General features: G+C 39.6%; 1 protein-coding gene across 8 annotated transcripts in view; it reads left to right on the top strand.

Moving 5' to 3' along the window:
- The window catches only part of ZNF143 (zinc finger protein 143), a 51,334-nt gene extending 27,004 nt beyond the window's left edge, over positions 1–24,330 (top strand). For 3 of the 8 annotated variants that reach the window (XM_075713298.1, XM_075713296.1, XM_075713297.1), the window contains exons 10-17: positions 1,301–1,426; positions 4,408–4,587; positions 5,677–5,904; positions 7,159–7,307; positions 9,033–9,194; positions 9,947–10,093; positions 13,228–13,346; positions 14,395–15,246. In XM_075713298.1, the coding sequence (XP_075569413.1) occupies positions 1,301–1,426; positions 4,408–4,587; positions 5,677–5,904; positions 7,159–7,307; positions 9,033–9,194; positions 9,947–10,093; positions 13,228–13,311 (1,076 nt within the window). In that variant the 3' untranslated portion in view covers positions 13,312–13,346; positions 14,395–15,246. Of the gene's footprint in view, positions 1–1,300; positions 1,427–4,407; positions 4,588–5,676; positions 5,905–7,158; positions 7,308–9,032; positions 9,195–9,946; positions 10,094–13,227; positions 13,347–14,394; positions 15,247–15,291; positions 15,397–15,680; positions 15,748–17,240; positions 17,280–23,660; positions 23,754–24,219 lie in introns of those variants that run through there. The other 5 variants (XR_012831155.1, XR_012831154.1, XR_012831153.1 and 2 more) reach the window with 5 other exon arrangements.
- The last annotated feature ends 1,341 nt before the right edge of the window (positions 24,331–25,671 follow it).

Here is a 25,671-nt window from a genome sequence, read left to right as displayed (position 1 = left end):
TTAGAAAAGTTAGGCTATTTAAAAAAAAAAAACCTGAAGGTGTTTTTAAAATAACTTCATCTGATCTAATACATTTAATACTGTTTCTTTGAATAGAAAGAAGCAAAAGAAATGCTGATGAGAAAGGTCAAAATGGAAACAACCACGCTTAAAGGGTTGCACCTAAGTTTAATTGCATAATGTTTATAAAGGGATTTCAAAACTACATAATGAAATATTCTCTTCCCTTGCAACAGACTGATGTATGGCTATAAACAGCTGTTTGTCTATTAATACCATATTTTTGGTCAGAGCCATTGTACCACTGTAGTTCAGCAATCCTTGCCGTTGAAAAAGTTCATTTTAAGTACTGAATGCTCTCAGTTTAAATATTAAGAACCGTCCTGGGTCGGATCATGAAATTGAGTTTATTTTAGATGTAAGAATGAATTAATGCTGAGCTTGGTAGACATGCTTTTTGTTCATCAAGAATAGGAATTTCAGTTGTTTTAGGAAGGACACACTGTGAAACTAAACCAGGTGCCATCTTCTTACAGACTGTTACTTTATTTTGTGGAAATATATACATCACTTGTGGACATAAGTAAAATTCAAGTTCATTTTCTAAAATGGCTGTTTCAGGGTTCTTTAGTCATGATCTTTTCAGGGAAGCGCAGAAAGGAAAATCTTGGTAAAATGCTCTTTGCAAATTAATTTACAGAGGGCCTGATGCAAAGCTCACTTTAGACTGGTAGAGTTTTTGATGATGATGAGTTTCTAAAAGTAATCTTAAAGGGAATGAGTGTCCATGACTGCTGTCCATGACAGTTGGCACTTATATATGTGATGATGTTAATAATATGGTTTAAAATAATTCGAGTTTAGAGCCTGGATAGCAGTAGAGCTTTCATTGCTGACTACATTAATGGTACTGATTATGAGCAAATAATTAAATGTCATTTTGATTACAGTAGTGGTAAGAGATAAAAAGTAGGCGGAATACAGAGCATACCGCTTCCTCAGAAGACGGAATAAATATTTGTCCACATTATAATTATTACAGTTTATCCTTTTGAAGGGAAGGAGAAACATTATGGAAGTGTACTTTCTTCATAAATGAAGGATAAAAGAACTTCTAAACTGTATCTAGAGTTCTGCTGCTCTGTATGGTAGAATGAAGAGCTTGTGAAGAGTGAAAGAGCAACTTTTACTCATTGGGGAGCTTCCTGATTGGAATGGCAAACGCAGCTTTTGGTGGTGATGGATTATGAATATCCTAATTTTGTGTTTATACTATTACAACATTCTTTCTGATCTTCAGGGTATGGGTTAAAAAGTCATGTCCGAACACACACTGGTGAAAAGCCTTATCGGTGCACAGAAGAAAATTGCACCAAATCATTCAAGACTTCAGGAGACCTGCAGAAACATATCCGAACCCACACAGGTACTATTATCAGCCTTTTGTTTTTGTTAATTCACTTAGATGGACTTTTTTTTTTCTCTTTGATCATTCTGTGACTTTATACTTACGAAATCAGCCTGTGTATATTCTCTTTCTGAAGCCCAGTGAGCTCAACAGCATTTCAGCATGGTAAGCATTTACTGCAAATCCAGCATGCTCTTCTTGGAAAAAGTGCTTAAGCATTCACGCTGCTATTGCAAATGCACTAACTTTTAGCAATGCATTACCTACGTTGTCACTGAGTCACTTGGTGCCTTTACAGTTTCATTTGCAGCTGTAACAGAACAAGGAAGTTTTCTTTCATAATATGGCTCACCTTTTAGAAATGGCATCAGTGTTTTTCAGTTTTGGTGATAACTTGCATGCCAGCTTCACGAAGGTTGATAGTTCTGAGCTTGTTATCCCTATTTCCCTTCTCTTCTTGCAGCAGAAAAATTAATAAAAATATCATAGAAAACGAACTGTTATTAAAAATTCCAAATGCATAAAAAATAAAATCTTACGTTCTGTCTAAAACAAGATTAATTTGAAAGCCAAAACACAAATAAATTCTACACAGCATACACCACACTCCGCAATGCTCTATGGGTGCACGCAGCATAAACAAGTTTGCACAATGTCTCCTTTGCTCCTGAGATCTCAAAAAAAAAAAAACCACCCCAAAAAATCCCCCCAACCCTTAAATGTAGGAAGAATCATCTATCACTTAGTAACCTATTCCATTAAGTACATTTACTTGCCTGCCAGAACACCGACAAGTTTTTCCACTGAACTTTCTGAATCTTAAGAGTGTAAAAAAGAACAAAAGAAATATTTTTTTCTCTGATTAAAAAGAACAGTGCACAGGGGGGAAATAAAAGTAGGCAATAAAAATTATAAAAACTCGAGATTACATTGAGATAATTCTGCTTTCCTGGACTTCCATATTCAAAGACAGTCTGTTGGGATTAGTGCTATCTTGATGTTAAATTGGTCATCAGGATGAAGATAGACAAGTGTCATCTATTTTCAGCTCTAGAAGAGAACCATTTCATGTTACATAGTACATCAAGTACAGACTATGAACTGAAGTATTTCTGTAGTATGGACAACAACTTGATTAGCTGTAGACTGTTTTCTTCTTTATGGCCATAGAAGTTGTATAGTAATTTAATCGCTTTAATCTAATTTAGCAGTTGAGACAAAAGACTTGAGCCAACCCTATGTAACCATTTACCCATGTGAACAATATTAATAATACAATCACAGACTCCCAGCAGTCAAGGGACTGGAGTTCAGGGGTGTCGTCTTTTTTTATTTATGAGTAGTTGCAGGAAGCCAAAGAATGAGAAGAAAATTGCACCGAGCCCTTTGTGCAGAGGGATGGAGTTGTGTATGTTCATACCCTGTGCAAGCTGCAACAGTGCACCAGATGGGGGGCAAGTCTGGGCTCTGCCCACTCTCTCCCATGGCTCTGAAACCTTTTTGTTCCTTTATCATGTAGAGCAGGGTTAGCGCTTTCTTAATTTTCTGCTTGTTTTAGCCAGAAGTGATTTTTTCCCTTTCAGTGGCAGTCCAGTCTCACTCTCTGTTGCCATCAGATGGTTGCTTTGGGTTCCTCCATGACTTCCCTAGACATACTATTCTCTTATCGGAAAAGCTGGTACGGATGGTTCCTCTTAGCTGCTGTGGGATAGAGCTTGAAGGCTTCTGACTTGCTTTGCATTTCTAGTGCTAGAAATCTCAGTCACCTGGAAACAGGTCACTTTTCTAACCAAGTACATTAGAAACTTAAAAGGCTGGCTTCACCAACCGGTCGGATGACATTCTTGCAGGCATTCTTTAAGAGCAATCCGTTTTGGTTTTTAATGCAGGGTCTGTTGTTGGGTGGGGTTGACTCTGCAACCCTGCTCCTTTCGGGCATGATTTGAGGTCCTGTGCTGAAGCAAGGATTAGGGGAGCCATGGTAACACAACACTGAGGCGTGTACACTTAATACACACACTTCCTTGGCAGGAAGCTGAAAAACCTTCCCGAAACAGCTGCCCTAAGGAGTGAATTATAGTTTCCTCTGCCAAGGAGCTAACTACTTTGGAGTTTCATGGTATTAATGTCTCTATCAGGACTTTGTTTTTTATTTCTGTCTCTAAGTACTTAATGTTGTATCTGTAGTGGTAATCTGCCCTTCTGCTCTCTGATTCTTCTCTTTGGTAAGCAGTACAGTGGGTGGAATGTACTTAGCTCCAGGAAGTGTGAAATTACAACAGGACAGCATGTCAGGTGGCTCACACTTCTCCAAAGTTAACCCCCTTCACTCTTCCCTCTGTGTGCTTTGATAGATATGAAAGGTCAGGGGTTGGCCTTATCTAGTGTTCATGGTGAAATGTTGTGGTGCAGTGATGTAAGTTATTGTGCTTAAATTTATATTACACAAATAGCCTTATTTTAAAAATAACCTGGTTTGGGGTTTGAAACTTGAGTTTCAGGGCTGTCTCTCTTTAAAAAGTTGGTTCTTCTCATGTAAGGTTAAGTGTTTTCTATAACGAGTTTTACTAATTCATTTGTATCTTGGTTATATGCTAAATCATGATGGTATGTGTTTCACTTTATGAATTGCAATTGACAAACGTACAAATGGTATGACACACTTGTTTTGGATAATGTATGTGTGAATGGGGGGGGGGGGGGGTTAAATACATGTTAGAGTATGTGTGGAAGCTAATCCAAGCAACTGAGTCTGTTTTATACATCATAAAGTACTACTCTAAATGCTTCATAATTTAGCTTACAGATTGTATGATTTTCCTGAATTTTGCCAGTTTTGGCTAAACAGTAGAACACTCTAGTGGCATGTTCGTGGTATTTCTGACTGAGGGTCTCAAAGAGAGAATTAGGTAGCTTTAGATTCCTACATTCAGCCTAAGTATAACTTAGACTTTTTGTTCTTTTATAACTTTTGCATATGTACTTTTCTTTTTTTTCAGGTGAAAGGCCCTTTAAGTGTCCATTTGAAGGATGTGGCAGGTCATTTACAACTTCTAATATTAGAAAGGTTCACATCAGGACACATACAGGCGAAAGGCCTTATTACTGTACAGAGCCAGGATGTGGGAGAGCTTTTGCCAGTGCAACTAATTATAAGAATCATGTGAGAATACACACAGGTATATGAGTGATGTTTTGTATTTTGAAGTGGAATCTGCTTAGGAGAGGCTGTGTCATTCTCCTTGTGACTGCTGTTTTGGTGCATTGTAATTGGGTGTAGTCATGTTTTATATGACCTGGCTTGGTACTCTTGTTTGGGCCTTGTCTCCCCTCAGCTGAGGATAGTTAAGGAGTTAGGTTTCCCACTTTGCCATCAAGGCAGAATAATTTTGGTTTGGATACATAGTTCTTTAAAAGGAATGCAAAACCTTGTCTGCAGTGGATGTTGGGCTAAATCCTTAATATGGTTCTGGGGCTTGCTTCCGTTGTTTCTTAAATAACAAAAAAGCACAAGTCTGAGCTTGACTTTGGCTTGCTGTTGTGAGTCACCCTTTCATCCCAGCTGTATTTTCCTTGCTGCTGGAGCAGTGGTCAAAACCTTTTTATAGACTGGAGGTGAAAATACTTATACAACTTGATTGTCAGGGTTAGTCAGCAGAAATAATTGGCATAAATGTGAAGGTTCTAAAATGTAAAAGCCAGTGATAGCGATATCATCTTGGTAGCCTTATATGTTTTATTAGAAGCACAGACAAGTTTCATAGAGGTATGTTTTGTATCTCAGATTATCTTTTTAGTTTATAACATAATTTGGACATTTGTCTCATTGATTTTTAAATGTAAGGTGTTTTTATATGAAACCATAATTGTTTAAACATATGCCTCCTATAGATTTTTTCAGAGCTTAAAGGCGCAAAAGTGAAACTGTACTAGTATATCAACATACCTGGTCACTGAGGAAAAAGTATGGGGCTTCCCGTAATAAAAGAACAATGATGCCAAACAGACATTGCACCTTTCAGCCTGTATCCTTCTGTTTTCATCAGAATGATGTTTTAGATGCAATGATAGGGAGAAAAAAGGGTCCAACTTTTACTGGCAGTGGTTTTTAAAAAAAGACAGTGAGTGGCTGCATTGATAAACTTTGTGAGCTTGAGCTTCACTGTTGCCTTTGAAGTATGGTTGGTAATGAAGGTGTGTCACTAGATACCATTTTTTCTGTGCATCCTGGATAAAGTTCTCTCTATGCCTTTTGTTTTTCCATACAGGGGAGAAGCCCTATGTCTGTACGGTTCCTGGCTGTGATAAACGTTTTACGGAGTATTCCAGTTTATACAAACATCATGTTGTACATACTCATTCCAAACCATATAACTGTAATCACTGTGGGAAAACATACAAGCAGATTTCTACACTTGCTATGCACAAGCGGACAGCACACAATGACACAGAGCCCATTGAAGAAGAACAAGAGGCTTTTTTTGAGCCACCTCCAGGTTGGAGTTTCAGTCTTTGAATCTCTTGTTGTAAAAAAATGGGCTGGGTAATATTTTGCTGGGTTTTCTTATAACCAAGGAAATGAAAGCGTAGATAAAAATCTGAAGTACTTAATAAAGTTATTTCACTTCTTTGTAGGACTTTTTAGAGTAGTAGGCAACTTGTAAACAGAAACTGAGAGGGTAATTGATCATAAACTCATAGCAGTCCTGGGGATAAGAGAGAAATTTGAGTTGCAGTCCCAGCAAACCTGCTGTAAACATGAATGTGGGAAGGGACCTGAGAAAATCTAAAATGTTTGTTTGCAACCTACTGGATTTTTCTTAGGGATTTTTCTAAGAGTATGTATAACACCAAGGTTGGTGACAGTCTTTTGTGCAGGACTAAAGGCAGTGCCTTAAGACAAGGAAAATCTGTCTTCGCAGCACCCTGATACTGTGCTGGTTTTGCTATGGTTAACAGCAGTTTATTCTGTAAACTGTCCTAGAGGCAAAGATGAAAATAAGTTCATATGCCGCAGTACTCCTTAGAATAGTTTTTCATGGTATCATGAGTATTGAATTCTAGGACTATAAAAGATCAGACAAAGAAGTGCTGTGATTGGACAAATACCACTTGTCAATTTGTGATTTTTTAGATGTGACTGAAGATAGGAAATAAATGCACAAACTGTTTCGGTCAGAAAAGTTGTTTTACTACATGTATGTGGGAAACTGCACTGAATGCCTCAAGCAGATCTGCTATAGTCTGATTCCTTCTTTTAAGGGAATGATAAAATTCATTTGCTGAGGTTAAACATTTATTAAGATAATGAACTTACTTAAATCTTCACACAAAGGCATCTCTGTGGTGTTCTGTATGTTTGTTAATTAATAACTCTTCTAAAAAGCTGCCGGTTTTGTTTGCATGGAGCCTCTTGTATGAAGAGGTTAACGTTTAATGAATGAATTAGAAATGTTTGTCACCATTTTAATATTTGCTTAGAAACTAAATGTATGTTTGCTTTTGGTGTAGTACTTATGTGTGTTAAAACTCATTGCTAAAAGATTGTAACCCATGGTCCCAAAACAACAGACTTTCTGACTTGCTTTTGGTATCTTTCCTGCTTTTATTTTTCTCATCTTTCCACTAAAATTTTCCCATTGGAGTGTTTAAAACCTTGACACCAGACTGGCACTTAATCTTTGTCATTTGCTTTCCCGGCAGCATTTAGAGTATGTAAACGATCCTCTTGCCTTCTTTGTATCAAATAGGTCAAGGTGAAGATGTTCTCAAAGGCTCCCAGATAACCTATGTGACAGGTGTAGAGGGAGAAGATGTAATTTCTGCACAGGTTGCTACAGTTACTCAGTCAGGATTAGGTCAACAAGTAGCACTAATATCCCAGGATGGAACCCAACATGTAAGTACACCACAGTGTTAAAGAGCTGACAAAAATATATTGAGAATTGAGGGAGGTGTTTGCAGATAGTCCATGTGCCTTCTAAAATCAGTTAGGATTCTTGACAAATACGTACGTGGGTTTCTTAAGGAAAGAAGCTTCTTTGGAGCTGGGTCAGGATATGTTTAGGGTTGGGCCTCCTGTGGAATACCTAAATTAAACCACATACTCTGACATCTCAAACTGTATTAACACAAAGCTAGATTTTTTGGCTATCCTTGTTATCTTTGTCACTCTTAAAGTAAGCATGGGCAATTTTAACAATTGTTATATATACAGCCTAGTTTCTGAGGTTTCTCAGAATTGCCTGATTATTCTACTAATATCCGATGGTCACCTTCACTGCAGACACTTGCAGTCTTGTCTGCACACACGTTGTGGGGTGGGGGATCTTTCTAGTGTGGGTACCTGCTTTACAAGCTGTTTGGTAGTGTGCGGTTCTTACCATTTCTAACATAAACAAGAGGATAAGGAATGCTTTGATACTACTTCCACTTGAAAGTTCCTGTGGATATATATTTTTTAAGGATTCCTATGGATATATTTTTTAAGGATTTCATATGAAATTGCATTGGGAGGGGATTTCAGCACAACTCTTTTTTTTAGCTATGGCAATATATCAAAGGCATATGGGGAAGAGTTTGTATCTCGGCTGGAAAGGTAGCTGAAATGTCAGTAGCATATGAAAGATATCTTCTAAATTCAAATTGGAAATGAAATATTAAAAGGGGCTGTTACATTGCCAGCCCTGAACATTGCAGCAATACTAAGTAACTGACATTTTTATCCTCTAAAATGAAGGCCTACAGAAGCCTTGCAATGGAGTTCTCGCATTTATTTAAATTATCCTTCAGCTTGACTTTAGTTTTGGGATGTCTTATGACTTTGTAAATCAGACATCAAATCACGTATCTGATGCCCTAATGCATTTATAGTGGAGACATCAGTAATTTATACCATTAATTTTTTATGAATTGTTTATTTGTGGTTTAAATTCTAAGCCCTCATAGGCCTCTTTAGTATTTCCATTAAGTTAAAAGTATGTCAGATGGTACTACCTTGAGTTACATTGTCCATTATGTAAGACATATGCATAGATAATCTATCATGCAGTTATTTGGGATATGGTCTGATTAACATGGAGTTGTAGACTCTGGGGGCAAGTATGCATCCTTTTTCTTATTACTGAGAGCCATAATTTTATTTCTGTAAAGATAAGTGTGTCTGAAAGGTTGTGGAATATTAGATCCCAATCAGTAAGATGAATGCAATGAGGGCTCTTTGTCCAAGACGGGGACTTGGCCAAAGTGTGATGGTGATTCTCAAGGAATGCCATGAGCATGCCGGTCAGGAAGCGGAATAACGGCTACTGGATCTTTTGGCCAGTATGTTACTTGTGATCATGGCTTAAAATACTTTTTCCCTGCTATTATGAACAAGTTGCCTTTTTGTTCTGGATTGCTACACATTTTGTTTCAAATGAAGAAATTGAACTAGCAAGAGTATTCCTGCTGAAGCAACTAGCACGGATTTGTTTGATAAATGCTGTTACACTTCAAATGCATAGCATCGGGTTTTTTTCAAACCTTACTTAAAAACATACGTTGCCAAAACCTAAGACTCGGGTATGACTTGCGTAGCAATCAAACCTTCTTTTTTTACTTCAGGAATTACTTTATGTTTCAGGTCAACATATCCCAGGCAGATATGCAGGCCATTGGCAATACTATCACTATGGTAACACAAGATGGCACCACCATCACAGTCCCTGCCCATGACGCCGTCATCTCTTCTGCAGGAACACATTCCGTAGCGATGGTTACTGCAGAAGGCACCGAAGGACAGCAGGTAAGATATCCTGCGTACATGTGTAACGTTCCTTTATAAGATGATATAAAATAGGCACCTAACCCATCACAGCTCTGTCATTAATGTAGATTTATCTAAGTAAAGCCTAAAGAAGAGTATGAGTGCTATACATCAACATACGGCAGAATGTTTTAAAAGCAATTGGGCACCAAGAAAAAATTCTGAGGTACCAATCCAGTAATTAATTTAGATGTATGTAAAATAAGACCTAGAAATGCTAAGCGTTTTCCCCAAAGTCACATAGTAAATGAGTGGCAGAGCTAAGAATAGAATATGAACCATAACTTTATCACTTAATATTATGGGACTGTAATTTATTTAGAAGATAGGAAACATTTTTGTAAGTATGTATTTGTGGTTTTGTTTTTAATATGTAACTTTTTAAGTAGAAATATAGTGATACAATTTTTAGTCTTTATGTTAAAATGCACTCCACTGTTTTAAAAATGTGCCACATGAAAATGAGGATACTTATTAATCACCATGCTCTGTATGTATAAATAATCATAGGCTTATAGGCACGTTTATTGAACTTCTATGCAGTTCTGAGGATATTTATATTTTGAGAACACAATGATGAGAACCTTTCTTAAAAATTTATCTTTTGCACAATAAAATTATGCTCATGAATAATCACAGCTTTGAATTTAACTTTAACTTTGAAGATAACCATTGTATGAGGTCAATAATAGTAACAGATCTGTCATCCTGTTGATTCTCTTCCTTTGAAGGTTGCTATTGTGGCTCAAGACTTAGCAGCATTTCATAGTGCCTCATCAGAAATGGGACATCAGCAACATGGGCACCATTTAGTGACTACAGAAACTAGACCTGTTACATTGTTGGCTACATCCAATGGAACACAAATTGCAGTACAGGTAAGATGGTGATAAATGTTTTTTTGGAGTGTTTCTTACTTCTGGAGCTAGAAGCTCCTAGTCATGTAACAAAACGAATCAAATAAGCTTGGCTCCCCTGAAAAAGTAATCCATAACCATATGATCTCCTATTTTAAATAATATATGAGGTTAGGAAGAGGAATAAATAAGCACCTGATTTTCTAAATCTACTTGTACAACTTCCAAAAAAGGGGGAGGTTAGGGGAGGGCCAAACTTCAGGTCAACTGAACTGTTCATGGAGTCACAGGTTTTCAGTGGAAAAGCACTTTCATTCATCCTTCAGCATTACATATAGAGCTGAAACATAGAAAGCCAAACTCTCAAGGATAAGTTGCTGTGAACTTATACGGAGGAAATTACTGAATTTATGTTATTTGAACCTTGAAATGCTAATAGTGAAAAAGTGTAAACAGTTATATAGAAAGATTAATAATCAGAAATCTCTGGAAATAGTAACCTTCTGTTTATGCATCAAACCAGCACAGTACAAGCAGCAGTCTCTGTAAATGGTTCCTCACATTGGCCAAACACTGTGATGAAAGAGTCATTTCTAGGTATGAAAGACTTTAACTTAAATAGGGCTAATTTAAAAGAAGGTGGAAACCAAGCACAAATTAAGCTTTTATCTAGAAAGTAATTGAAAATAAAACCTAGACAAGTATTTTCATGAATAGTTTATTCGGAGGGAAGCTTTGCTTGACTGGAAGGTTGAATGAAACTTCTAGTGCAAACAATGGCCAGTATGCTACCTTACTCAAACATTAAATGAACTATGTGTATATTTATTTTTGTCACATATGATGGTAGGTTAATAGAAACTTTTGGAAATTTTAAATCTGGAAGATTTAGTATTTTAAAAATTCGTATCTTTAAATGACATTGCAATCAAGGGTCAAATAAGTGACTGAAGGATCTTAGGGAAATTGCCACTCCAATGACAGAAGCTAATTTTAAACTCAAAGTAAAATAAAAAGAGTTGAATTAGTTTATATTTTGGGTTGCATAGTAGTATCAGTCCTGCAAAGTGCCTAATATTTTTGGTCTACCTCATAGCCCTCTATTCTGTGCTTAAATATGTGCATAAATAAGAAGTCCAGTGGGAATGTAATGAAGCTACTTTTGTATTCAAATTGACTGTGGAATTGGGACTCAACACTTTGTGGATTTGATCCTCTTGTTTTCTGGGTATCACCACAGACACAAATTTTGTTCTAGCGAACATGGAAAATCACAGGAACCCTACCACCTGAAAGAGTATACAGTTAGGAGGAGGATAATTTTCATGGATGTGATACACCCTATGAATTGCAAAGGGAGCTGAGTATATGCAACTGTCTTGAGTATGGTTTGCACGATGGGCCTTACCTCTGACAAATATCAATGTAAAAGAACGTAAGTGTGGCTTTGCAGAGGAGATGCTCAAAAGAGTTTCTAAACAAATCAGTATTAAGCAGTGTAAGTTAATACATGTTCTTGGGAAGTTCTTGGAAATAGCTTAAACTAGAAAAGGAAATGCACTCATAAATTCCATTTCCAGAGGGTAAAATATACTTTGCATGTGGAAGTAACAGCAACTTAAGTCTGGTTCCTTCAAACTGTTCCTATTTGGTGAAAATAATATGAGATCAAAACCTTTGAGCATTTGAGTCTCAGGATTAATACTGCAGTCTAAGTGTATGTATGCACGGTACTCTCTTAAGAGCTCAGATTGAAAGGAGTTGTGTTAATATCTTCAAGCAGAAATGAGAGATTGTTATTTTCCCCTTTGTCAAATGGAAAATAGCAAGTCAGATGCTGATTGAAGAGCAATGAAAGTCAAGAAGCTTGAGAGTAATCAAAACTGCATGTAAGAGCATATCAGAAGGCAATTTTTTGCATGAAAGGAAGAAAAAAAAAAGTAACTTGCACCCTCAGCAGTGTGTCCTTTGAATGAAAGGAAAACGTAGGCACTTTCTGTACATGCCCCTCTTTTGTTACCAGCAGCAAAGCTTTTGGTGAAGTATCTTTATATTAATTAAAGTTTAAAATCTACAATACAAATAGAAGAGATAGAATTAAAAATTAAAATATTATTGATTGTTCCTAAGTTCTTGATTGTTTCTCTTTTGTACTTTGATACTAATAAATGAATCCATTGGGTTTCTAAATACTTACCAAGCCAGTAGCCTGATAGCCAGATTGAAGTCCTAAGGAGGTGGTAGCAGAGCTCTTGATTTCAGCGGCTCCAGAATGTGATATCCGGTGACTGTAAAAACAAGTTACAAGCAATATTTAGAACTGTCCCATTAGATCTATCCATCTGTCAAATAATCTGGTTTTACTTTTCACACTCTCATACATCTTTCTTCCGAGCCAACAGGTAATGGCCAGCTTTACGTTTTTGTTAGGTTGAGGTTGTCTTCAGTGTTCCATCACTGGATATATGTGCATGGTGTACATATTACAAAACTCCATGGATTCTTTCCCAAAATTGTGTCCAGTTGTCTTTATTCAGGATTGGTTGATACTGCTTCTGACAGTGCCGGATACATTGATGGCCTTGTAGTTGCAACTGTGAGAAAATTTCCTCTCTAAACTACTGTAGAATCGAACAGTGTCATCGTGACTGCTTTTTTATACAGTCAGGATTCTGCAATAAGTATACACTTTTTGTATATATTAATGTCATATGGTGTTCCAAAGAGCTGACTTTCTGCAAGACAGTTAAGAAAAATAAAGATGTTTGCTTTACCAGTGTTAAAATGTAATTCAACAGCCACCGTGACTTTTGAAAGCCTTAGCTTAGCTTTGTTGTATCTGCCAAGTTGAAATATCTGCTTTGTGTGTCGTGAAGTGTTTACCATGCAGCAGTTCTTTGAAGAAAATTTATTCGGTAGATACGTAGAAACTCAGTTTAATCTGCTATCAGAAGCTATTTTAATTGTCATGCTGATTAGATAGCTGCTAGTATATATTACTCAGAAGAGGTGTGACAAAACTGATCACACACATACTTGTGCTGAAGTATTGATCTATATCTAGATTTTTGGTTTCATCTTTGGGGGTTTTTTTACACATTTATATGCATATGTAACATTTTGGAATTATTTATGTTTAAATGCATTTGTTTCAGCTTGGAGAACAACAGTCTCTGGAAGAAGCCATTAGAATAGCCTCCAGAATACAACAGGGTGAAACACCAGGGATTGATGATTAACTTCCAAAACTGCTACCAGAACAATAGAGTGAAAGGTATTTTTTTTTCAATCAACAAAGGTCCATGCCAGCAGCAACCCATAAAAACTTTGAAGTTCCCCACTCATTGATACTGTGTACACATTTTATGCAAGAGTGAAGAACATTTTGTAAGTTTTGTGTACATAACCCTTGGAATGGACTGACATCATCTACTTCCAACTGTTGTATATTCAGGAATATGGAATTAGGATTATATAGTAAATTTCCTTGTTATCCTTCCATCAGATTTCAGACTGGTCTACAAGCAAGTGAAAAATTAAATAGAAGTATTGGAATTAATTTTTAATGTCATGTACAAATAATGAAGGCATTACTGAAGATTTCAAATGTTTAAAATACTATTAAAAAATCATCATTTCAGGAATACTTACAAGTAATAAAGTTGACAAAGCCTTTTAAATTGCATTCCATAAATGGAAAAGTCTTGGATTTTGAGCCTACTGTAAATCTTCGTATTTTGATTTGTTTCATACAGATTTGAATATTCTTTAGATTATCCACCCCATCTCATTCATTGTAAATACAGACTGTTAATGCTGGAAGTGCTAATTATATTATCTTTAAATTGGATTATGTACAAAGGAGAATCTTTGGTTGTTCAATATTAAAGGAAGTAAATCTAATGATTTTGTTTCTTTACATATTTTACTTAAGATGTTACTCTCAAATTATTATGCAATAAAATATAGCAAGATTGTATTGTCTAGATAGGATGATATTGTCGTGTGACGTACTGTTTTACTTTTTAATGACACTGAAGTTCAAGTTATTTATTTACGGCCTTGTATAAATTTTTCCAAAGTTTATTTATCATAAACTTAAATTTTTGACATGTTAATTTTGATCATAACCCACTATAGTGTATTAAGTAATTAGTGTTAATAGTTATTTTAAACATTCTAAAACACTACAAGAATGATTAAAATAGTAATTAGTCAACCGAGTTTGACTAAAAAGTAAACTACCTGTTTTCAAGAGGAATATTTTCAAATATTTCAAATTTGCGGCATAAATACAAGTACTAATAGTCTGTTTTCAACAGTTCTGAGTGCCTGCTGCTACCATTCAGTACCTAGGATATGCTGATAATCAGTGCTTTTGAAAATCAGGACACAAGTCACTAGAAAAAAAGGGATTAATTAGTGATGATGTAAGTACAATGCTCCTCTCCACCTATCATTCTGTAAAGGAAAAAAATCTGTTGTAGATATGCGTAACACATACAGTAAAACGTAACTAAATTTTTTTTAAATGAAAAAGTGTCTTTTGTCTTGTTAGTAAGCTTGTTAAGCAAGATCAAATTTTTTGGCTTCATGTAAGATTCAGTGCTTATTTTAGATGAGCGTCAAGAGCACTTCTGAAACTGAAGCCTCACCTTTTACCTTCTCAAGGGAAGGATTAAACATCTTCTGGATGAAGTGTTAATCAAGTAATCATTTTATAAGTATTGTGAGGTACACATTTACATAAAAAATAAAGTCCGTAACTACATACCTTAAGGTATTTGACCTCAAAAAGGCCAAGTTTGAATAGAATGATGCTAATTTATTGTGAATTACTGTATCAGTGTGGGTTGCAGCCTTTTATGTTTTTCATACAGATGGCCAACTGAAAAGTGCAGTGAAAGAATACAGTACTGTGGGATTGATGTGGACAAAGCAAAGACTATTCTCTGGATCCATTATGAAGTAAAACTTGGAAACACTGAGGTTGTCTGTAACTTTTGTATAGGATTGAGGCTGCTTGCTCACTTAGGTGCCAGTTTTCCTGAAGTGTTGTAATTCTTGATACCCCATGGAGATAAATGTACTATGCAAGGAGGATTAATTGCCTGTCAACTCAATCAGTTTCTTAGTACTTATCACCTTTTAGAAATTAAAGATGTATCATTTGACATGAATGTTCAAAGTTTTTTTTTCTTAAATTTCATTGCTAATAGTTTCTGGAAACGGTGGCTGGAATGGTGGCTTTGACTTAGCAAAGAAATAACTTCAGTTCTTACTACTACTTATTTCCCAGGACATTTTCTGACCACTGTGCAAATGTGAGTATTCTTTCCTCTTTCATACTAGTTGGTTTGCTTCAAGGCATTCAGAACTAGCTCATGAAAAGCTGCACTATTTTTAAAATTATTTATCCTACTGGTATCTTGCTAGTTATTCTTGCAAAACTCCCAAGTCAAAGGTTGTGTTTCCACGTTGTGCTAGCTACCCCTATAAAGGAAAACAGAGAATAAGCCAGACAGACGGCTTGGTGTTTAAAGAGAAGCTGAGGTGATTACATGTGTCTTAGCTGTGAGATCTGTATTCATAATAGACTTGTTTTCAGAGTGGAGAGACCTGTGTGATTTTTCTGCCCTGCTTCCATTCAGGCTGGAGTGGAAGGAGCTGTTTTGGTAAGCTGATGCTGCATGTTGGTGTGGGAAGGACCTGTAGTGGAGATTAGACTGGATGAAACTGGGTTAGATAGGAATATTGGTGAAAAGGATTTCAGGAGGAAACAAAGAATATGACACAAAGGATTTGGCATTTGGCAGTAAAAGTCTCTATCCTTTCCTCATAGCTTTTACTCCTCTTTTTGAACGTTCTCTCAAAAGGAATGCTTTGGCACACTAGAAAGAAATAATTTGTAAAAGAGGAATCCTATAAAGTAAAGCAACTCAGTATATCACTGCCTTTTACAAACTGGTTCCCACATTTCCAGCATTCCCAGTCAATTTCCGCTTTCAGATCTGAATTCCTGGCCTATGCCAATTCCTCCCTTAAAGGAATAAGACCAAAACCTCTCTAGACTTTGCAGTCAATTTTTCCCTTTTAAATGTTTCTGCAGTTTTTCACCACTGTGGGCTTTGTTTTACTGTAGTTCAGTGCCTCTCCTGATAGTAAAAAGAGAGAGGCAATTATTTTCGGTGCTCCAGGCTGATGACCTATTGTGCCAGACACACTAACGTAACAATAGGACAGTTTTTATCCTAAAGAGCTAATGCCAAAGCACACATGAATAGGCTGACGCTGGAAGAGTGTGTTTTTGTAAGAGTAAATCCTGAAGCCTGACAACAAAGTTGTAAACAGCTGTAATCCCTGATGGTATAATTAATCTCAGCAACCGATCAGGTGACTGATACCAGAGATACTCAGGGACAGTGCGGGAGACAAGGCATGTGGTGTCTGCTTAGCACACAAGAGAAGGATGGAACTGATAGTCCAGATAAACAAAATGTCTGAGCTTGGAAGGCAATTCTTCCTAAACTTTACTCTAGTTTCTAGCCCTCATAACCCCTCAAATACTGCCGAGAGTAGTTTGTTTGACTGGATGCTCTGGTTTCTGTGATGATCGAGCTGCACTAGAACACGGGAAAATCACTCTGCATGCTGTGTGCTTCTCAGAGTGCAGAGTCAGGGAGCCTTCCCAAGGGACAGGAAGCTATTTAATCGGTATTTAGCCACCAGGAAAAGATGGTATGGAGTAAGGATGTGATCCAGGGTGTTTCTGAATCTGGCAACTTCAGCACTACAGCTGTTGAGGTTAGTCAGATTGCACACCTTAGGTTGACCATAGCTTCTACTTACCAAGATACAGAAATGCCCTACAGCAAACCTATTCCAGCCACTCCTAGTTTGTCATTGAATGAAAGCAATTAAATGTTCTGTAAAATTTTCTGTGTAATTTTCAAATATAGCACAAATGAAATTTCACTAATAGTTGGGTGGGAAGCAAACTGATTTTCTTAAGCAGTAAGGTGTTAAGAGACTGGAAATGAAGGGTAACTTGTGTCCTGTTCAGCTATTACTTTACAGTTGTTTGGAACTTTAAAAAAATATATTTATTCAGCCTGCATCATTTTTGTCTTGAAAAAGATAGAAATTAACACATGCCTTGTCTTTGCAGAAGCATAAATTCAAACTCCAGCTGGTTGTTGATAACAAGGTACTCCTATTTTTTTTGCAAAGCAGTATATATTTGAACACCAGATCCCCCAAAGTATTTTTTTCTCCATTAATAAAAATCTTCCAAAGCTTGGACCCCTATGACAAGAGACCAAAAATCCAGAGCCACTTGTAGTTCTTGTGTCATAAATAGTAAACTACTGTCCAAATAAGGCATAGAAACAAGCATTTTTCCTTGTTGTGTGTATTTTAAAATGTAGCTTAGGTGTTGCCAGCAGTTTGACGCTGTATTTCATTCTGCTAGTAAAGTTCACCTGGCCAAAGGAAAATCTAACCATCTAATTAGACCATCACTGTTAGCCTAAGTGGTTGACACCTAACCCCATCAGGAATGTGATACCAGACTTATTCAACTGAGGGTTATATTCAAAGCAGACTTTAATTATCCCAATAAACATACAAGCTTATATCAACAAGCAAGCATTTCGCCCTACACAGTCTGTGTATTTATCTCTAGTGAAAATGTGACCCCCTTAAATCCCATCCATCTCAGGTTCTGAAGCAGTAAGAGATTTTATTTGGATTATTTTTGTTCTGTTTAGATTATTTGAAGCATTTTACTCAAAGGAAGGACAAAACATTTACACTTTCAGGGCACAAGTGATTGTGTGGAATTTTTTCTATAACAAAAAAGTGTCTTATGTTACTGTCAAAACCCCAGCATTTTATCCTTTCCTTTAAATCCCTCACCAGCCTTTAGGTTGACTGGCTGCTGTATTTTACTTATTTTTTCTGGGAGTTTTAGACTCGCCATCATGTTACTGCTTGATTCTGTAGTATTTGGCTGAGAGGCTTCCGAGCAGTGAGGCAAGACAAGGAAAAGAGGCTGATTTCCTGACATCTGACAGGTCTGCTGGCATAACAGAAACTACCACATGGCTGTAGAAAGCTCATGGAGGAATGAGAGTGTTCCAAAGCTACATGTCCAGTGGGCTTTTTGCTTCGGTGTAGAGCTAATTCAAATTTGAATATAGGTTATAATTACTGAAAAATCAGAAAGTACAAGAATGGTTTGTGGGACAGACAGGATTGGCTGCTTTTTGTTTTTAAACAGATGCATTTAAGACAGTAAGAGACAGATTTTTGAATGTATTTAGGTTCCTGTGGATGGTGTTAGTGGGAAGAAGGTGGCTGAACTTCTTGAAACTCTTAGGCTTTTAACTTTTTATCTGCATCTCTAAAAAATGTTTTCAAAATGTCCTACTTAAATGATATGCATAAGAGATTATTAAAATGAACAGTAGTAAATTTGAAAAAAGGCTGAGTACCGCTTTTATGGTTTTGCATGTTCCCTGAAGGAGAAAAGGAAGAAGGTTAGCGATACTGGTAAATTAGTAGTGACTATTTAGTTTCTGAGCATTAGACATTTTGAAGTTTTTAATTGCAGGTAAAAAATCTTGTCTTCTGTTCTATTCTGATCATTTTAGTGTCACTTCAGCACGGGAATGGGGAATTCTAATTGTACCTGTTTTTAGTCATGGCAATCATTCTGTCTCTTCAACTTTTAGGATGTTTTGGAGGAAATTTCTGATCTGAATACAATTCTTGGGAGCAGATTCTCTTGCTATTTTCTTTGTAAGCAGATTTTAAGTGTTAAGAGGAAGACATACAGGCAAAAAGGGAGTCACTAAAAACTGTTAAGAGTGTGTGCTCTCATAGTCACAGAGAAATACTGAATTGTATGTGACTTCTTGGCAAAACCTGTGCTTTTTTTAATGTACCTTGTACATTATAACTTCTTTCTGACTATCTTCAGATCTTCTCTTAAATTCCCAGATTTTGGGCCCAGAAGCTGCTTCTTTCTTTGGGAGGCATCCTACGTGCTGTCAAATTCCCCATTGTATTCTCCACCTTGTTCTCTTGCTCTTATTATTTATGTTTCTGGGTGAATAAATCCTTGAGAAATGCTCTGTCTGCATGCAGACTATAGGCTAAAAAGAGTGAAAGGACTGGCAGCATCAACTACAGGCATGACTTTGGACATAAAGTCGACCTTTCATGGAGAACCCATTCAACTCTGGACCTTGTAATGAAGAAAAAGAGGTTGCCAGCTAACAGCAGCTGTTAGCAGCACAATCCCAGATAAAATAATGTTTAAACTGTTCACCTTTAAGCTGTCAGTGGCCTGAAGACAACATCTCCCAGTTGGCACACTACCACAGAGACCCGTTAGCCCTGTATATGCCAAGTCTTGCATGAACACTGGAACGCCATCAGTGGCACTGGTGACAAGCACGCTGGTCCCTAAGTACCTGCTGGAACCCAAGAGAAAAACTGGGAATAGCACAGATAGAATCATAGAATTGCTTACATTGGAAAAGACCTTTAAGATCATCCAGTCCAACCATTAACCTAACACTACCAAGTCCACCACTTAAGTCTACCAGTTAAGGCTAGAGTAAGAATTTCATGTTTCCTGGCTTGGTGGCTGGATTATTTTTTAATAAAAGTAAAAACTAGGAATCCTTAAGGTTGGAAAGGATCTCCAAGGTCATCAGTCCAACCATCAACCCAACACCACCATGCCTACTAAACCATGTCCCCAAGTGCCACATCTACCTGTTTTTTGAACACCTCCAGGGATGGTGACTCCACCACCTCTCTGGGCAGCCTCTTCCAATGCTTGACTACCCTTTCCATGAAGAAATTTTTCCTAATATCCAATCTAAACCTCCCCTGACGCAGCTTGAGCCCATTTCCTCTCGTCCTATTGCTAACTACTTGGGAGAAGAGACCAACACCCACCTTGCTACAACCTCCTTTCAGGTAGTTGTAAGCGAGTGATAAGGTCTCCTCCTAAGCCTCCTCTTCTCCAGGCTAAGCAACCCCAGTTCCCTCAGCCACTCCTCATAAGGCCTGTGCTCCAGACCCTTCACCGACTTTGTTGCCCTTCTCTGGACATGCTCCAGCAACTCAATGTCCTTCTTGTACTGAGGGACCCCAAACTGGACACAGTATTGGAGGTGCGGGCCTCACCAGCGCTGAGTACAGGGGGACAATCACCTCCCTGCTCCTGCTGGCCACACTATTCCTGATACAAGCCAGCATGCTGTTGGCCTTCTTGGCCACCTGGGCACACTGCTGGCTCATGTTCAGCTGGCTGTCAACCAGCACCCCCAGGTCCTTTTCTGTGAGGCAGCTTTCCAGCCACTCTTCCCCAAGCCTGTAGCGCTGCATGGGGTTGTTGTGACCCAAGTGCAGGACCCAGCACTTGGCCTTGTTGAACCTCATACAGTTGGCCTCGGCCCATCGATCCAGCCTGTCCACATCCCTCTGCAGGGCCATCCTCCCTCGAGCAGATCAACACTTCCACCCAGTTTGGTGTCACCTGCAAACTTACTGAGGGTGCACTCAATCCCCTCATCCAGATCGTTGATAAAGATATTAAACAAGACTGGCCCCAAAACGGAGCCCTGGGGAACACTGCTCGTGACTGGTCACCAACTGGATTTAACTCCATTCACCACTACTCTGTGGGCTCAGCATCCAGCCAGTTTTTTACCCAGTGAAGAGTACACCTGCCTAGGCCATGAGCCACCAAATTCCCAAGGAGAATGCTATGGGAGACTGTGTCAAAGGCTTTACTGAAGTCCAGGTAGATGACATCCACAGCCTTTCCCTCATCCACTAAGCAGGTCACCAGGTCATAGAAGGAGATCAGGTTGGTAGAGCAGGACCTGCCTTTCATGAACTCGTGCTGGCTGGGCCGGATCCCCTGGTTGACCTGCATATACATGCCTGTTGAGTGTACTCAGGATGAACCGCTCCGTAATCTTCCCCAGCACCGAGGTCAGGCTGACAGGCCTGTAGTTCCCCGGATCCTCTTTCCAGCCCTTCTTGTAGATGGGTGTCACACTGGCAAGCCTCCAGTCATCTGGGACCTCCCCTGTCAACCAGGACTGCTGATAGATGGTGGAGAGTGGCTTGGTAAGCTCCTCCACCAGCTCCCTCAGTACTCTTGGGTGGATCCCATCTGGCCCCATAGACTTATGAGTGTCCAGGTGGTGTAGCAGGTCGTTAACTGCTTCCTCCTGGACTATGGGGGCTCCATTCTGCTCCCTGTCCCTGTCTTCCAGCTCAGGGGGCTGAATGCCCTGGGGATATCTGGTCTGGTTATTAAAGACTGAGGCAAAGAAGGCATTAAGTACCTCAGCCTTTTTCTCATCCTTGGTGACAATGTTCCTCCCCGCATCCAGCAAAAAGGATGGAGATTCTCCTTGGCTCTCTTTTTGTTGTTAATGTATTTGTAGAAACATTTTTTATTATCTCTTACAAGAGTGGCCAGATTGAGTTCTAGCTGGGCTTTTGCCTAATTTCCTCTCTGCATGACCTAATGAGATCTGTTCCTGCTCTCAGTTCTCCAGCAACAGCCTTGGTACAGGTGGCTGTAGTGTTTCTGTTTTTCATATAAGCAACTTGGCCTTCGTCCTCTTCTGCTTTTTCACTCTATCTACCCTTCTCATAATAAGATGAACTCATCATAGTTTCACAACTATGATGGCTGATGTAGAATGGGTTTCATCTAGTTTTTGGCAGAACTCTTCCAATTTGATCAAAGTGGTTTTGGGGGACTGCAGATGACCTTGTAAGTGCAGGAAATCCTGACAAGATGGCAGTGTACCCACTTCTGTGGCAGTTTCCTCTGACAGCTAGACAAATTGGCCATTGTTCCATTTCTTTCCCATTCATCATTATTTGGGTTCCCCTCCTACCCACAAAAGAGGGAACAATGGTTTCGCTTGAGCTTGAAAACTCCTAGTTAATAGTAGCTGTTTGTCAGTGAGTGTGTGCTGCTCCAGATAAGTATTTCTGGTAGTAAAATCTTCACTGCACCAAACTGATATACTTATTTTTTAATTTAAAAGCAAGTACTAAAGAAAACGCAAAGCCAATTTTGCAAATGTATCTTGAAAACCCTTAAACCATTCGAATTTGTAGGAATATCAGTCAGGTGCTGCCTGGACAATCAGGTTAGGTGCTGTTACATCTGTTTGGAGGATCAGGGCTTTAGTTTGCAAGATCTACAGAGGCTCAAAGGTGCAATTTAATCAGCTTCAGGGAATTTGGGATGAATTTGGCTTGTAAAGTATGGCGCAGTGGAAGCCTGCAGAGCTCTTGCCCACTCGCCTCTCTTCCTCCTGTGATGTCCATTGCTAATGTGCTGTCTGACTAAGGGAATTGGCTATACAGTGCTTTTTAGTTAGGCTGTTTATAGGCCTCCTAGTGCTAGTTATAGCAGTTGTCGTGGTGGACAGGATAGTAGAGTTGCCACACTCAGTCTGGGGGAAAATCATCTTCAACACAACTGTTTATGATCCCGACAAACTACAGTGAAAGAACAACTGATGCAAATTCAGAACAGCAAATATGTAGAGCCTATGAATGCAGTCCTTATATAGCAACTACGCATTTTGTTGTAGTTATGTATTTATTCCGTACTTCCCTTTCTTATTTGCTCTCAGTTTGGAAATAAACTTTCTTTTAAAACAATTGTGTTACCACTGTTTATTTCTTTCTCTATTCCTTTTTTCCTTTCCTGTTGTATCTTTGTCTTCTCTTCAGAAATACTTCCTTCTCTGTACAAACTCTGACTTGTTCCATTTGATTTTGTCCCACTTAAACTGTTCCAGTGATTAGCAATTAATTAGTTAAAATCTATACAACGGGGCTTCTGAATTTCAGTTTCCTATATACGCTCACTAAATACCTGTGTCTGTAGACTCTATAAAGCAATAAAGCACCATTTATATTTAGGTTGAATTTGGGAAGGAAACTGCAGCTTTGACATTTCAGGGGGAGATATTTATTGAAAGCTTAAATTCTTTAATCTTTTTTAAAGAAAAGGAAACTTCATATATGACTGAAGCAAGCCACAGCCAGTGGCTAGGTTGTTTGGAGTCACTTATTAGGAATTGCTGTGCTTCTCCCTCTGTGGACTATTTATTAATTGACAAAGAGATTGAGGTTGTATTTCTTTAACAGCCTTCTCTTACATCATCTGTTCTAAAATGCAACTGCTTCAAGTGAGTATTTGCTATACAGTACATTTCAGTTTTAAAAATGAGTATTTTTAATGGGACATTATTGTGATTCTAAATTACTGCACACCAAGTGTGTTTACAGCACTTGGCTTGATGTAGCTGTATCTCTGTAAACGCTGCCCAATCACATTTTCATAGGTTTTGTTGGCTACTTCCAGTTTTCTGAAACTAGTTTTCAGGAGGCTTCCATAAACTCAAAAATCATGTTCTTGTGGCTCGCCACTGCTTGTCCTGAGAACAAAAACTGTCTTAAGCTTTCAAGCCATTGAAAATGTGAGAAATACGTAGTGATGTATTTAAGCGGAAATGTTTCTTTGTAGGCCTTACAAAAGAAAAGGGTAGTGACCCACACATCTCAAGGTGACGAAGCTCCAAGCAAAACCATTTCACTGCGCAGGCACGGGGGAGTGTGTGTGAGTACAGATTTATATTAGCCAAATTAATTTAAAACGCTCTTAACATTCATGCAATGCTGGTGGCACAGGCAGTCATCCCCACACACGCTGCTGGTTCAATCCCGGCCAGGGTACCAAAGAAAGCCATTGGGGACAGTTGTGCCACGCTGCATGGCAGCTCTCCACAAAGAAATGGGTATTTTCAGGCAGAAGAGGCTAAAAAAGGAGGCATTGCTAGAAGATGTGGAGTATGGGACACTAGCATCCCTGTGGCGTTTCTTATGTCCCAATAGCACAGGGACTTGGAGAGCAGCAGTTGCGTGAACAGCACCGGTGTGAAAAGAGGGGAAAAAAAGTATCCCGGGGCCTCAATAGAAAATCTGTCTAAAAATAATTACCTGTTGGGAGATACAGGTGTCCTGTTTCAGCAGGCAGCAGAAAAAGGCTTCTGAGCCCTGCTGTTGACCACAGCCCTTTCCTTCAGCAGTGGGAACGTCTGCGCCCCGGCTGCAGGAGCTGGAACCGTGTCTGAAGTTGCTTCTGAGGCTTCTGCCCACAGACATAGCGGCCCAGCGACCCGAGATTGGCACGCAATGGAAACATGGTTAAGTACAAAACTTTTATTTTCTATTGACTGGGCCCTAGGTGGTTTAGTTTATCTTTGAAGCTTTCAGACTTGCAGTCAGACCATGCTGCACCTCTGTAGAGGTGTCCCATTTTCAGCAGATGAGGTTTTTGTCCTCCAGGCGAGGAGGGGTAGGCTTTGGGGAGGAGGCTGGCCGGGGGCACAGGCTGACAGAAGAGGGGCTGTGTCCCGGGGTCCAAGCGTCCCACATGCCCTCAGTTCTCGGGGAAGCGAACCCCTGGCGCTACCTGCACGTCCAGGGGATGGTGCACCTGCCCGGAAAGCCTCGGGAAGCAGCAAGAAACTACGCAGGGATACGCACCTGGCTTTCTTCGCGTTGTTCGAGGCTCCTGTGGCTGGAAAAAACTGTTTTCAGGACCTTTTGTTACCCAAAGGGTTTATTTTAAGGTGATTTGGTACAGGAGAGATTGGCGGGTTAAGGCGATTTGGTACAGGAGAGGGATTGGTGGGTTTATTTATTGGGTTATGTTTAATCAAGGTGGTACGAGACGGAAAATGAAGCCGAGGCAAAAGTTGTGGCATCTGCAGGGAGACGGTCTGTCTGATGAATGGCATGCACTGCAAATCACATTCGTTGTGCCGACACTTCTGGCTCGTTTGAGTGTGTCTTGTCGCAGTTATCGTTAGCAGCATGGGGTGCTGCATTTGAGGCTCCTGTGTTTCTGACTGCATTTCAAATCACATGAATCGAGTTATTTGGAATGTATTGATTTTTTTGGTTTAGTTAAAAAGGCCGTCTTTAACTGGCCCAAAAGGAGTTACTGGTTTGGGGCACAGCAAACGGACATCTTTGCGCACTCTTCCGGCAACCAAACGGGAGCAAAAGCACCTTGCTGTGAGGGGGGGAGCTGCACCCTGCCTCAGCTCGGGCTCCCGCCCGTCCAACGCCCGCTCCGGAGCGGTACCGGCCCGGCCCGGCCCGGCCCGGCCCTCCCCGCGCCCCGCCGCCCGGGCTGGGCGGGGCCGCGCCGCCGGGCTAAGATGGCGCCTCGCCCGCGCCGACATGTACGTGCGGCCGCCCCAGGGCCGGTTTCGGCTGGCGAACCCCACCCCCGCCCCGCCCCCTCCGCCCGCACCGCTCGCGGCGTTCGCGCCAAAGCGGCCTGTGACGCGGCCGTGTGTAGATCCGCCTCCTCCCTCCGTGTTTTCAAACCGAGTGGGCGGGCGTGATTGGCTGGCGTGCGCGCCACGTGACTAACGGTCGCGGGAAAGCCGCGGAGTCCGAACAGCGCGAGGCGAGCCGTGCCCGGGGACAGCGCCGTGCGGAGCCGCCGCCGCCGCACCCAGGGG

This window comes from Pelecanus crispus, chromosome 6 (assembly GCF_030463565.1).
Source record: "Pelecanus crispus isolate bPelCri1 chromosome 6, bPelCri1.pri, whole genome shotgun sequence".
Lineage (NCBI taxonomy): Eukaryota > Metazoa > Chordata > Aves > Pelecaniformes > Pelecanidae > Pelecanus > Pelecanus crispus.
This window is presented reverse-complemented; position numbering and strand designations above follow the sequence as displayed.